At 43.9% G+C, this 15,263-nt stretch overlaps 1 protein-coding gene across 1 annotated transcript in view; it reads left to right on the forward strand.

Annotated features, from left to right (window-relative positions):
* Window positions 1-15,263, forward strand: part of fsip1 (fibrous sheath interacting protein 1) — an 816,866-nt gene that overhangs the window by 29,883 nt on the left and 771,720 nt on the right. Inside the window, exon 4 of the mRNA XM_070877889.1 lies at window positions 2,402-2,624. Coding sequence (XP_070733990.1) covers window positions 2,402-2,624 — 223 coding nt within the window. The remainder of the gene's footprint in view (window positions 1-2,401; window positions 2,625-15,263) is intronic.

Genomic DNA, 15,263 nt, shown 5'->3' on the forward strand with positions numbered 1-15,263 from the left:
CTGTCAAGCCCCATACAGCTTGTCAGATTGGAAAAGCTGGTTTTCAGCGAATGCTTATTGTGCGCTGAAAACCGGCTTTTGCGGTGCCTTCCCGGGTTCGTAGATACTCAGTATGGACCCGGGGAGGCTGGGATTTCCACGCCATTACTTGGAAAATAAGAATCTAAATGGGGTCGAAGAGCAAAGGGATCTGGGAACCCAGCACTCGAATGCAAAAGACAAGGCTGAAGCGTTTGTAATCATCCTCAGCCAGAAGTGCTGAGTGGATGACCCATATCAGCCTCCTCCTGAGATCCTTGGCCTCCCCCTGAGGTCCCCATCATTACAGAATCCAGTCTTCAGCCAATTCGATTCCCTCCATGTGATATCAAGAAACTACATCTACTGGCATCTACCTAACAATGTGGAAAATTTCCCAGGTATGTCCTGTCCACAAAATGCAGGACAAATCCAATCCAGCCAATTACTGCCCCATCAGTCTACTCTCCATCATCTGCAAAGTGATGGAAGGTTTAATCGACATTGCAATCAAGCGACACTTGCTCACTGATGCTCAGTTTGGGTTCCGCCAGGACTACTCTGTTCCAGATCTCATTACAGCCTTGCTCCAAACATGGACCAAAGAGCTGAATTCCAGAGGTGAGGTGAGAGTGACTGCATTTGACTGAGTGTGGCATCAAGGAGCCCTAGTAAAATTGAAGTCAGTGGGAATTGAGGGAAAACTCTCCACTGACTGGAGTCATACCTAGCACAGAGGAAAATGGTTGTGGTTATTGGAGGCTAATCATCTCAGCCTCACGACATCACTGTAGACGTTCCTCAGGGCAGTGTCTTAGGCCCAACCATCTTCAGCTGCTTCATCAATGACCTTCCCTGTATCGTAAGGTCAGAAATGGAGATGTTCATTGACAGATTTGTGTGCACCTTTGGAAGTGGCTTGCAGTGAATGGTGAGACATTGCGGGGTTCCCCCCCACAATGGTGCTGAATATGAAAGGAATGGCTTGGACATTGCAGGGATGCTTTATGGTGCTAGTGTGGGGTGGTTCCAACAAGCTATCATTGTAAATGTGGCCATGGTGAGGCCATCCCTGGCCTCCCGGGCAGCAATGTGGTCAGGTGCTAATGCCCTGTGTCCTGTGCAGCATCAATTGATTGCGGAGAAGGTTGGTGGTGTTGTCGGCACTGCTGGTGTGCCTGGTGATGTTGGTGTTGGGGCTGATCGTGCTGGGATTCTGAGGACCAAGGTGAAATTTGTTTCAAGGACAGTGATGCTGATGGAATAGATGGCAGGTGAGGTTGAGATGACAGAAGCGATCTGTCAATGGTGAGAGAGATTGTTCCAACGAGGTGTCAGTTGATTGATTGTTTATTCTAAACACTTCCAACCTGCATAATATGTCTTCCAAATCCTGAAGGCTTCAGTTTCTAAGATTAGAAAGTGAACAGCTGTGAAATGGTAGCTTTATACCATATTTGCAGCTGTCAACTATTCAGAAGAATGGATACTGATGGAACACCTGACCTATTTACTTGGTGTGAGCCCTGAGCACTGTGAACCTCGTGAGAAAACTGGAAAAATGATAAGTACAGGACAAAATGGTGTTTATTTGGCTTTTGACTATCTCTTGATCTAAATTGCCTCCCCTCTCGCTTGCTGTCGGGTCTGTTAAGTGCTGACAGACCCGACACATGGCAGCCTAGTGTGGAGGCAGGTTGAAAGTAGGCCCGCTGTCAATCATTTCTATTTTGACTCCTGACCCGCCTCCGATCCCACCCTGGCTCTGATTCCATCTTATCAGCGCCGGTAAAATTACGACCTTTTTTTTTTTAAAGTCAACTATCTTTCTGAATGAATTTTTATTGGGAAAACAAACATCAGAACTTGATTCCACATTCTATCCTGCCCTATGTCGTCCTCTTTCGTATTTTAGACTAGGTGGGGCTAAAGGTGACGACTCTTGTATTCACAGAGGAATTAAAATGATACCAATGTCATCATAGGCAGTCCCTCAGAATCGAGGAAAACTTGCTTCCACTCCTGAAGTGAGTTCTTTGGTGGCTGAACAGTCCAATACGAGAGCCACAGACTCTGCCACAGGTGGGATAGATAGTCGTTGAGGGAAGGGGTGGGTGGGACTGGTTCGCCGCACGCTCTTTCCGCTGTTTGCGCTTGATTCCTGCATGCTCTCAGCGATGAGACTCGAGGTGCTCAGCGCCCTCTCGGATGCACTTCCTCCACTTAGGGCACTCTTGGGCCAGGGTGTACTACTCTGCTGATGAATGGCTTTGTAATTAGTGTATTACATTATGTGTGGCAGATTAGAAAAAGTTCAATTTGAGTATATCAAAGCCACTCATTTTGAGAAATGCATTCTGATTGCATCTTTTTCTGATTGCAGGAAAGGTCTGATCCTTTGGATAGCCATATTAACTCTATGGATTCCTCAACTAATTCTAGCTTTGAGAATTTGGACAGTGAACTTGAAATCTTTAGTGAACATGATGGAGTGAACACCTTGGGTACTGACAATGCAGATACTGGAAGACAGTATGAGTCTCAGTTATCGCCACGGGAACGTATCAATTCCATTATACTGGAACTGCAGATTTCAGACAAATCAGGTATCATAACTACAATACAGTGATATTTTAGAATTTTAACAATCTTTATTGACAGATTTTTTATAACTGCAGTCTACTTTGCTTCATTAATTTTAATATAAGTAAGGATCAGGAAGAAATGTCCAAAATATCATCTTTACCTGTGGCTTTTGTAAACTGGTTCTGAAGATTCCATGATCATGCACATTGTATTTTACAGATTGAGGGAACAAGCAATCTATTCTCATTTCATACTTTCATATTTATTCTATATAATTTTACAAGCTAATTGAGTTGGAAGATGTGCTGCTTTATATGTCGTGGTGTTCTATCATGTAATGCAGAAGGTACTATTTTATAATGCTCCAGAAATTCCGACGTCCCGGGCCGGTACAGAGTGTCTACGGACCTGGGAAGGCATGCGCTGAAAACCGGCTTTTCCGATCTGTCAAGCTGGAGCTTGACAGATCTCGTGCATGTCGGAAGCAAGGACATTTGTTTGGGCAAGTTTGGGCTATTTACCCATATCTTGCCCAGCAAATGTCCTCAAAAATCTTGCACCTGATAAAAGCAGGTGCATAACCTACTTTTACAGACGCAAGTGTTTTAAAACATACAAAAACATGTTAAAATAAAATTATAAACACATATATTATTGTTAAAAACTCTCCCCACTACGGTAAGTTTATTTTTAACCATAATTTAAAAAACTTTTTTAAAAATCGGGAAAATATTTTATTTGTATAAGGCATAATAACTTTAATTTCAATTAATTTTAAATATGCGTGGTCTGTTTTTTATTTTTTATTATTTTGTGTGTTTGGTTTTGTTCATATTAATAGCACTGAGAGCTAGTAGATACGTGAGTCTCAGTGCTATTAATGGGAACCTGTGAAATACTTACCTGATTGGCTGAGCAGTTACACGTGACTGCATCTTCTGCGTGGGAACCCTCCGGACGGGAGCACGCTTCGCAGCGCGGGAAGAGAAGGCCTCCCCACTGCAATCCAGGGAGCCTCCGAGACCACCAGGTACTTTCGTAAAAATTTTCCAGTTGGGAGGAATACCTCGAGAGGAATTTCTGGGCCAGTGTGATATACAGTAAGCTTATAGACAGTAAATATATTATACATTGATCTTTGATGGTATTGGTCATGGAGAAAAAATATTGGGGGAAACATTTAGTAGTTTAGCTTAGTGCCTCCAGTTAGCGCCTGGTGGGGGCGTGCTAACGGGGGGATGAGGTAGTAGCGTTGCGGTGAGGCAAATCCAACAATGCACGGCAAATTCGGCCCATCCCCCCCCATAGTGCCGCCGCTACGAATTAGCGTGCAACGCTTACGGGGCGCCCGATCTGCAAAATTAATTGTCATCCCCTGCCTTAGCATTCCTCCCCGACAGCGACAGGGACAGGGGGCACCAAGCAGCCGGATGCCGGCTCCAGGGGCACTACTTTAAGGGATCATGAGTAATGAGTTGCAGCTATCAGGTTAGTGCTGTTTCACTGCTTCCTTGTCAGTTTGACATTGAATTCAACAGTTGTACAATCATTTAAAGGTTGTTTAGTCTCCGGAGTGTTGTGGATACTAAAAATTAGTGACATTTTTATTCTCGCAACATATTAAGCTAGAATGAGGTTCTGCAGCATCAATGAACCTCCACTTTAAGAATTGGAACGAGCCTGTGGCAATGATGACTTGCGATTCGACTGCACCTGCTATTGCTTAGCGTTTTGAGTATAACGCCACTGAGCTAGGCCATTAGTGATTGGTTTAGTGCTCCAATTCTTTCTTTGAACAATGAGACGTAAGTTTGCATTCAGCGAGATTCATTCGCGCCTGGTGCTAAATCTCAAATGTTTTAAAAGTTACCGCCCATTCCTCGGCTATAATGAATTTCTCCCCCCTAGTGTGTCTCTTTTTTGCCTCCTTTCTCTTCTGTATGTCTCCCAATAGCTTTGCATGATTCATTTACACTTATTTATTGATGAACTGGATTTCTTTCTTTGTCTTATTCAACCCTGGACTGACCTTCCAACTCCATATCATCTCCAGCATTGAGACCACCTATTTTCATCTCTGTAACATTGCCTGTCTCTACCTATCTGCTGCTGAGGGGCAGCCTGCCATTCTCTATGTTCTGTAAACTTCAGGTCATCTAAAACCATGCTGTCCATTGTGCATCAAGTCATGCTCACTTGCTGATCTACATTTGCTCTCGGTCCCTCAATGTCTCACGTTTAAAATTCTCATTCTTCTGTTTAATTCGCATCATGGCCTCGCCCTCCGTATTGTTATAACTTCCTCCAGCCCTACAACCCCCCTTCAGAATTCTTTGTTCCTCTGACGTTGGCCTTTTGTACATCCACCAGCCCCCCCCCACCCACCAGTCCCCCCCCCCCCCCCCCCCGCTCCAAAACAGTGGATCTGTACGTCTACAATTGTTTATCCTTTTATTCTCTACTGGTTCAGAACCATTTGCTCTTCTATCCATGGTCTTCTGTAGGACAGCGCAATTCTGTCTTGCCTCACCACTACATTCGTGATAATGAGAGGTGATTATTTGAATGCCAGCTTTGGCAAACTGTAACATGTCCTACCATTGGTCTCAAGATTGGGATGCAGTTCAGATGATTGCGCTAGGAACCAGGTCAAATGTTACAGCTTCTCATAGTGGAAATTACAAGATAATTATTGTAGATTTTACAGAAAAGTTTTAGCGCAATTCACATATTGGGGGTGAAATTGCCACGTTTTGTAGCCCGGGCGCTAAAAGTCCCAGCCCTGGAAGGCTACCGCTCCCGCAGGGCAATTTCGTCCCCATTGTTTACTGTGAAGGCCAGTTTGCCATACCCAAGTATGTTCATCAAGAAAAGCTACAAATACGTGTTGATGAAACAGAAACGATGCTATCTTCCAAGCAAAAGTCATGCTAAAGTAACAAATAGAGTACGTATGCTCTGCCCAGACATCAGATATCAGTGAAAAACACCAAAGGCTTTTACCCAGGTAAAAAATAATTTTATCCCACCAAGATGATGAGCCAACCATTAAAAAAAAAATTCTCTTATCGGGGCAAAGGATGTCAACATTGGTGAATCGAATAATTTCCTACTTCAGTGCTGGCATTGAAGACTAATATAGTATGACCAGCTACAGAGTAAAGCTCTCTACTCTGACTCAATTTTAGAAGACTATCTCCTGCAGCACTAGTGTAATTTTTTTCCCCATTTCCCACCTCGCATCTTTCAAGACTTCTGAGTGAGATTGCTAATATAATGCTGAAATGGGGTAATTTTGTGCTGTCGGCCTGCATCCACTCCGACTTGGGTACGAGGTAAGTCTCTTCACTCTGCTGGATGCCAAGTAGTCAATGCCAAATTACCTTTATATAGGTTTCATGCAGTCAACAGAGGGAATGAAAACAGCAGTTTGTGTTGAAATTCCAGAGATAAAAGGGTACAATGCTAAGCCAATGCACTACCCAATCTCCAGCATCTCGTACAATGAAGTTCTTTCCTGATCCTAATAAAGGTTGTGTTATAGTCCCCACAGGAGCTTAGCTTCTGATACAGTGAACCCTTATTGAAAAGAAATAACTTGCTGGTTGCCATGACTTTGTAAGGGTTCAGCTAGACTGCAACTTGCCTCCAAATAGTATTGTAGACCAGAGGTTTGAGTTCACAGACTGTCTTTCTGATTTGAGTTATTAAAGATGACAGATGTTAAGTGTCTGCCAGAAATTTTACAATAGAACCTTTTCTAGTGAATTTGAGAAGCTGTTTTGTGAAAAATATAATCTGCTTTTCTGAAGTCTCAAAATAATAAAAAATTGACTTGAATTTTCAATCTTATTGCTGATTAAACCGAACTGACTCTGTCACTTGAGCCACAGCTACGGCTGCTTAAAGTTGTGCTGCCTCTTCACTCTTTGTTGGACAGCATATTGGCTTTTTAAGGAAAATGCGGGTTTCTGAAAAGTTGCCTTTTAAATGGAAGAGCAGGAAAAGCACTTGCAATTAATTATATTGTGCATTTCCACATCCTCAGGACATCCTAAAGCATTTCATGTCCATTGAATTATTTTTTTGAATTGTCGTCAATGCAGTATCGGAAAATATGGTAGCCCATTTGCACTCAACAAGGTCCGACAAACAGCGAATGAGATGAATCACCAGTTAAACTGTTTTTATGGTTCAATGTTGGCCAGGACACTAGCTGACCTCCCTGTTTTCCTTTGAATAGTGCCGTAGAATCTTTTACATCCAACTGAACAGGCAGTGGGCTGCTTTGTCCTGGATGGTGTTGAGCCTCTTGAGTGTTGTTGGAGCTGTACTCATCCAGGCAAGTGCAGAGTGTTCCATCACACTCCTGAATTGTGCCTTGTAGATTGTGGAAAGGCTTTGGGGAGTCAGGAGATGAGACACTTGCTGCAGAATACCCATCTGTAACCTGCTCTTGTTGCCACAGTATTTATGTGGCTGATCCAGTTACGTTTATGATCAATGGTGACCCTCAGGATGTTGGTGGTGAGGGATTCGGCGATGGTAATGCCGTTGAATGTCGAGGGGTGGTGGTTAGACTCTCGCTTGTTGAAGATAGTCATTGCCTACACTTGTGTGGCGTGAATGTTACTTGCCACTTATCAGCCCAAGCCTGAATGTTGTCCAGATCTTGCTGCAGGGGGGTATGGACTGCTCCATTATCTGAGGAATTGCAAATGGCACTGAACACTGCAGTCATCAGCGAACATCTCCACTTCTGACCTTATTATGCAGGGAAGGGCATTGATGAAGCAGCTGAAGCTGTTTGGGCCTCGGACACTGCCCTGAGGAACTCCTGCAGCGATGTCCTGGGGCTGTGATGATTGACCACCACAACCATTTTCCTTTGTGCTAGGTATGACTCCAGCCAGTGGCGAATTTTCCCCCTGATTCCCATTGACTTCAGTTTTACTAGGGCTCCTTGAAGCCACACTCTGTCAAATGCTACCCAGACGCTGGGGTAGAAATTCCTCGTCCCAGGCCCGTACAAAGTTTCTCAGACCCAGGAATGCATCGGAAAAGCCAGTTTTCAGCGCGCAATGCGGCTTTTCAGATCTTCCGCATCTCGGGAGCGAGGACATTTGCTAGGGCAAGATTGCGATATTTATGCATATCTTGCCCAGCAAATGTCCTCAAAATCTTGCACCTGTGGGGACACGGGGGTACTGTGGGACACTGTAGGGATATGGAGATATGGGGACACAGGAACATGGGGACACGGTGGGGACACTGTGGGGATGTGGGGACACGGTGAGGATATGGGGACACGGTGGGGATATAGGGACACTGTGGGGACATGGAGACACTGTGGGGACACGGTGAGAACACGCTGGGGACATGGTGAGGATACGGTGGGGACACGGGGACACTGTGGGGATATGGGGACACTGTGGGGACATGGAGACACTGTGGGGACACTGTGGGGACACGGTGAGGACATGGAGACACTGTGGGGACACGGTGGAGACACAGGGACACTGGGGACATGGTGGGGACATGAGTACACGGTGGGGACACTGTGGGGACATGGGGACACGGTGGGGACATGGGCACTGTAGGGACATGGGACACTGCAGGGACAGGCTCTAGAATAAACCTTCTTCGAGCTCTATTCTGCATCATATAAGTAGTCAGCAATATTGGCAGAGATATTTTAGGCTCCATTTTTTTAAATGTCTGGCAAATGTTCTCAAAATGTCCTCAAATGTCCTCCAAATTTCTTAAATATCCATAAAATGTCCTCCAATTTACTCAAATAATCCACTAAATCCTCAAATAACCTTAAAATTTAACTTTGAACTCACACAAAGATGTCTGTGTAAAACTCAGCCTTCTCTCATGTGGACTGGACTGAAGTCCGTTGTTTAAAATGGCGTCGGTAGCACTGGATTTGATCAACGAAGATCAGATAAGACTGCACTTTTCTCAGTGGTAATTTAGGCCTGTGGTAAAAATTGGTGGTATTGATGAATTTACCTCTGGTGGTAATTTTCAGTGGTATTTCGGTGTTGCACATTTAAATAAGAGGTTCGAGCGGTCCGTGAGTTCGGGAGGTCCGTGAGTTCAGGAGGTCCGTGAGTTCGGGAGATTCCGAGAGTTTGGGAGATCCGAGAGATCCGTGAGTTCGGGAGATCCGTGAGTTCTGGAGATCCGAGAAAGGCCCAGCGACAACGAGGAGCAGCGGCAGTCGGGGAGGAGTGGCGAGCTGCAGCAGGGTCAAAAGTAAGAAAGAAGTAAAAAGTAATCAAAGTGTGACATCACAGTCAAGAGGGTAAGTGATTGGCTGGTTGATTGGTGAGTAGTTTTCTTTTTCCTTATCTTGTTTCTTTTTCTTAGTAGTAAGAAATCTTGTCACTGTTGCCTAATAAGTAATTTAAGGGTTAAATCATGGCAGGAGAGCGCAGACCCGTGTCTTGCTCCTCCTGTGCTATGTGGGAAGTCGGGGACGCTTCCAGTGTCCCTGACTACTATGTGTGCAGGAAGTGTATCCAGCTGCAGCTCCTGACAGACCGCATTGCGGCACTGGAGCTGCGCATGGATTCACTCTGGAGCATCCGCCATGCTGAGGATGTTGTGAATGGCACATTTAGTGAGTTGGTCACACCGCAGGTAAAGGTTACACAGGCAGATAGGGAATGGGTGACCATCAGGAAGAGCAGTGGAAGGAAGAAAGTATAGGGGTCCCCTTCGGTCATCTTCCTCCAAAACAGATATACCACCTTGGGTACTGTTGGGGGAGATGGCAAATCAAGGGAAGGCAACAACAGCCAAGTTCATGGCACCATGGGTGGCTCTGTTGCACAGGAAGGCAGGTAAAAGAGTGGGAGAGATATAGTGGTAGGAGATTCTATTGTAAGGGGAATAGATAGGCGTTTCTGCGGCCGCAATCGAGACTCCAGGATGGTATGTTGCCTCACTGGTGCAAGGGTCAAGGATGTCTTGGAGCGGCTGCAGGGCATTCTGGAGGGGGAGGGTAAACAGCCAGTTGTCGTGGTGCATATAGGTACCAACGATATTGGTAAAAAGCGGGATGAGGTCCTACAAGTTGAATTTAGGGAGCTAGGAGTTAAATTAAAAAGGTAGTAATCTCAGGATTGCTACCAGTGCCACGTGCTACTCAGAGTAGAAATAGCAGGATCGTTAAGATGAATATGTGGCTTGAGGAATGGTGCAAGGGAGGGATTCAAATTCCTGGGACATTGGAACTGGTTCTGGGGGAGGTGGGACCAGTACAAACCGAACGGGCAGGACCAGAACCAATGTCCTAGGGGGAATGTTTGCTAGTGCTGTTGGGGAGGATTTAAACTAATAGGGCAGGCAGATGGGAACCTATGCAGGGAGACAGAGGGAAGTAAAATGGGGTCAGAAGTAAAAGGTATAAAGGAGAAAAGTAAAAGTGGAGGGCAGAAAAATCAAAGGTAAAAATCAAAAAGGGCCACATTTCAACATAATTCGAAAAGGACAAAGAGTGTTAAAAAAACAAGCCTGAAGGCCCTGTGTCTCAATGCGAGGAGCATTCGTAATAAGGTGGATGAATTAACTGTGCAGATAGCTGTTAACAGATATGATGTAATTGGGATTACGGAGACATTGCTCCAGGGTGACTAAAGCTGGGAACTCAACATCCAAGGGTATTCATATTCAGGAAAGATAGACTGAAAGGAAAAGGAGGTGGGGTAGCATTGCTGGTTAAAGAGGAGATTAACACAATAGTAAAGAAGGACATTAGCTTGGATGAGGTGGAATTTGTATTGGTAGAGCTGCGGAACACCAAAGGGCAGAAAACGCTCGTGGGAGTTGTGTACAGACCACCAAACAGTCATAGTGAGATTGGGGATGGCAAATTAGGGATGCGTGCAATAAAGGTACAGCAGTTATCATGGGTGACTTTAATCTACATATAGATTGGGCTAAACAAACTGGTAGCAATACAGTGGAGGAAGATTTCCTGGAGTGTATAAGGGATGGTTTTCTGGACCAATATGTCGAGGAACCAATGTGAGAGCTGGCCATCCTAGACTGGGTATTGTGTAATGAGAGAGGATTAATTAGCAATCTTGTTGTGCGAGGCCCCTTGGAGAAGAGGGACCATAATATGATAGAATTCTTCATTAAGATGTAGAGTGACACAGTTAATTCAGAGACTAGAGTCCTGAACTTAAAGAAAGGTAACTACGATGGTATGAGACGTGATTTGGCTAAGATAGACTGGCGAATGATACTTAAAGGGTTGACGGTGGATAGGCAATGGTAGACATTTAAAGATCACATGGATGAACTTCAACAATTGTACATCCTTGTCTGGAGTAAAAATAAAATGGGGAAGGTGGCTCAACCGTGGCTTACAAGGGAAATTAGCGATAGTGTTAAATCCAAGGAAGAGGCATATAAATTGGCCAAAAAAAGCAGCAAACCTGAGGACTGGGAGAAATTTAGAATTCAGCAGAGGAGGATAAAGGGTTTAATTAAGAGGGGGAAAATAGAATATGAGAGTAAGCTTGCAGGGAACATAAAAACTGACTGCTAAAGCTTCTACAGATATGTGAAGAGAAAACGATTAGTGAAGACAAATGTAGCTCCCTTACGGTCAGAATCAGGTGAATTTATAATGGGGAACAAAGAAATGGCAGACCAATTGAACAAATACTTTGGTTCTGTCTTCACTAAGGAAGACACAAATAACCTTCCGGAAATACTAGGGGACCGAGGGTCTAGCGAGAAAGAGGAACTAAAGGAAATCCTTATTAGTCAGCAAATTGTGTTAAGAAAATTGATGGGATTGAAGGCCGATAAATCCCCAGGGACTGATAGTCTGCATCCCAGTGTACTTAAGGAAATGACCCTAGAAATAGTGGTCATTTTCCAACATTCTATAGACTCTGGATCAGTTCCTATGGACTGGAGGGGAGCTAATGTAACCCCACTTTTGAAAAAAGGAGGGAGAGAGAAAACAGGGAATTATAGACCGGTCAGCCTGACATCGGTGCTGGGGAAAATGTTGGAATCAATTATTAAAGATGTAATAGCAGCGCATTTGGAAAGCAGTGACAGGATTGGTCCAAGTCAGCATGGATTTATGAAAGGGAAATCCTGCTTGACAAATCTTCTAGAATGTTTTGAGAATGTAACTAGTAGAGTGGAGAAAGGGGAGCCAGTGGTTGTGTTGTATTTAGACTTTTAAAAGGCTTTTGACAAGGTCCCACACAAGAGATTAGTGTTCAAATTAAAGCACATGGTATTGGGGATAAAGTATTGACGTGGATAGAGAACTGGTCGGCAGACAGGAAGCAAAGAGTAGGATTAAATGGGTCCTTTTCAGAATGGCAGGCAGTGACTAGTGGGGTACCGCAAGGTTCACTGCTGGAACCCCAGCTATTTGCAATATACATTAATGATTTGGACGAAGAAATTGAATGTAATATCTCCAAGTTTGCAGATGACACTAAGCTGGGTGGCAGTGTGAGCTTTGAGGAGGATGCTAAGAGGCTGCAGGGTGACTTGGACAGGTTAGGTGAGTGGGCAAATACATGGCAGATGCAGTATAATGTAGATAAATGTGAAGTTATCCACTTTGGTGGTAAAAACAGGAAGGCAGATTATTATCTGAATGGTGACAGATTAGGAAAAGGGGAGGTGCAATGAGACCTGGGTGCCATGGTACATCAGTCATTGAAAGTTGGCATGCAAGTACAGCAGGCGGTGAAGAAGGCAAATGGCATGTTAGCCTCCATAGCGAAGGGATTTGAGTATAGGAGCAGGTAGGTCTTACTACAGTTGTACAGGGCCTTGGTGAGGCCACACCTTGAATATTGTGTACAGTTTTGGTCTCCTAATCTGAGAAGACTATTCTTGCGATTGAGGGAGTGCAGCGAAGATTCACCAGACTGATACCCGGGATGACAGGACTGACATATGAAGAAAAACTGGATCGACTAGGCTTATAGTCACTGGAATTTAGAAGAATGAGAGGGGATCTCATAGAAACATATAAAATTCTGATGGGATTGGACAGGTTAGATGCAGGAAGAATGTTCCCGATGTTGGGGAAGTCCAGAACCAGGGATCACAGTCTAAGGATAAGCGGTAAGCCATTTAGGACCGAGTTGAGGAGAAACTTCTTCACTCAGAGAGTTGTGAGCATGTGGAATTCGCTACCACAGAAAGTTGTTGAGGCCAGTTCGTTAGATATATTCAAAAGGGAGTTAGATGTGGCCATTATGGCTAAAGGGATCAAGGGGTATGGAGAGACAGCAGGAATGGGGTACTGAAGTGCATGATCAGCCATGATCATATTGAATGGTGGTGCAGGCTACTCCTGCACCTATTTTCTATGTTTCTGTGTAAATAAAGGAGACTATGAAGGTATGAGGGCAGAATTGGCTAAAGTGGACTGGGAAAATAGATTAAAATGTAGGACGGTTGATGAACAGTGGTGTACATTTAAGGAGATATTTCACAACTCTCAAGAAAAATATATTCCAGTGAGGAGGAAAGGGGGTAAGAGAAAAGATAGCCATCTGTGGCTAACCAAAGAAATAAAGGACGGTATCCAATTAAAAGCAAGGGCATACAAAGTGGCCAAAACTAGTGGGAGGACAGAGGACTGGGAAGCTTTTAAAAGCCAGCAAAGAATGACTAAAATAATGATTAGGAAAGGGAAGATAGACGATGAAAGTAAAGTAGCACAAAATATAAATACAGATAGCAAGAGTTTCTATAGGTATATAAAAAGGAAAAGAGTGACTTAAGTAAATGTTGGTCCCTCAGAGGATGAGACCGGGGAATTAGTAATAGGGAACATGGAGATGGCAGAAACTCTGAACAAATATTTTGTATCAGTCTTTATGGTAGAGGACACTACCAATATTCTAACAGTGGATAGTCAAGGGGCTATAGGGGGCGGGGGCGGGGGGGCTCCGGGAGGAACTTAAAAATATCACAATCACTAAGGAGGTGGTACTCAGTAAGATAATGGGACTAAAGGCAGATAAATCCCCTGGATCTGATGGCTTGCATCCTAGGGTCTTAAGAGAAGTAGGGCAGGGATTGTGGATGCATTGGTTGTAATTTACCAAAATTCCCTGGATTCTGGGGAGGACCCAGCAGATTGGAAAACTGCAAATGTGACGCCCCTATTTAAAAACGGAGGCAGACAAAAAGCAGGAAACTATAGACCAGTTAGCCTAACATCTGTGGTTGGGAAAATGTTGGAGTCCATTATTAAAGAAGCAGTAGCAGGACATTTGGAAAAGCAAAAGTCGGTCAGGCAGAGTCAGCATGGATTTATGAAGGGGAAGTCATGTTTGACAAATTTGCTGGAATTCTTTGAGGATGTAACAAACAGGGTAGATAAAGGGGAACCAGTGGATGTGGTGTATTTGGACTTCCGGAAGGCATTTGACAAGGTACCACATAAAAGGTTACTGCACAAGATAAAAGTTCACTGGGTTGAGGGTAATATATTCACATGGATAGAGGATTGGCTAACTAACATAAAACAGAGAGTCAGGATAAATGGTTCATTCTCTGGTTGGCAACCAGTAACTAGTGGGGTGCCGCAGGGATCAGTGCTGGGACCCCAACTATTTACAATCTATATTAACGACTTGGAAGAAGGGACTGAGTGTAACGTAGCCAAGTTTGCTGACGATACAAAGATGGGAGGAAAAACAATGTGTGAGGGGGACACAAAAAAAAGGACATAGACAGGCTAAGTGAGTGGGCAAAAATTTGGCAGATGGAGTATAATGTTGGAAAGTGCGAGGTCATGCATTTTGGCAGAAAAAAAATCGAAGAGCAAGTTATTATTTAAATGGAGAAAGATTGCAAAGTGCATCAGGACAGTGGGACCTGGGGGTACTTGTGCATGAAACACAAAAGGATAGTATGCAGGTACAGCGAGTGATCAGGAAAGCCAATGGAATCAGAGGCAGAAACCCTCACCACATTTAAAAAGTACTTTGATGTGCACTTGAAGTGCTGTAACCTAAAGGGCTATGGACCAAGAGCTGGAAAGTAGGATTAGGATGGATAGCTCTGGGTCGGCCAGCACGGACACGATAGGCCAAAGTGGCCTCCTTCCGTGCTGTAAATGTCTATGATTCTATTCTATGGGCAAAATCCTTAGGTACAGTTCAGTTCAATTTTGGAGCCTTTTGTTCATCTGCTCTGCATCCTAAACTGCTGTTACAAATTTAATAATATTACAGATGGCAACTGAACATAGAAAAATTTCATATAGTGATAATATCATGGCAGTAATTAATTGGAAGTTTCACAGTTTAGGATAAGGCTTTGCCTCATGCCAAAATGATCACTACTTGCTCAAGCCCCACAATGAATTCCAGATTAATTTGTAAACATGCATCAGTTTCCCCTCCCTTCACCTTTCTACATATCATAATTTATATTTGGAATGCAGACAAGTGCTGTCTGCCTTGAGTCTGTCCTGTGGTTGGTAACAGTGTATGCGAGAGATTGCCTATTTCTTATATGAAACAAAACACACATTGCTGCTGGATAGTTTTCTTAATTGTCTGTCTGAAGAGAAATTAATAGTTTTAATGTTGCAATCTGCATACCATCATAGAATCATTTTTCTTTAAACTAATTGGTTG

This window comes from Pristiophorus japonicus, chromosome 4 (assembly GCF_044704955.1).
Source record: "Pristiophorus japonicus isolate sPriJap1 chromosome 4, sPriJap1.hap1, whole genome shotgun sequence".
In the NCBI taxonomy this organism is placed as follows: domain Eukaryota; kingdom Metazoa; phylum Chordata; class Chondrichthyes; family Pristiophoridae; genus Pristiophorus; species Pristiophorus japonicus.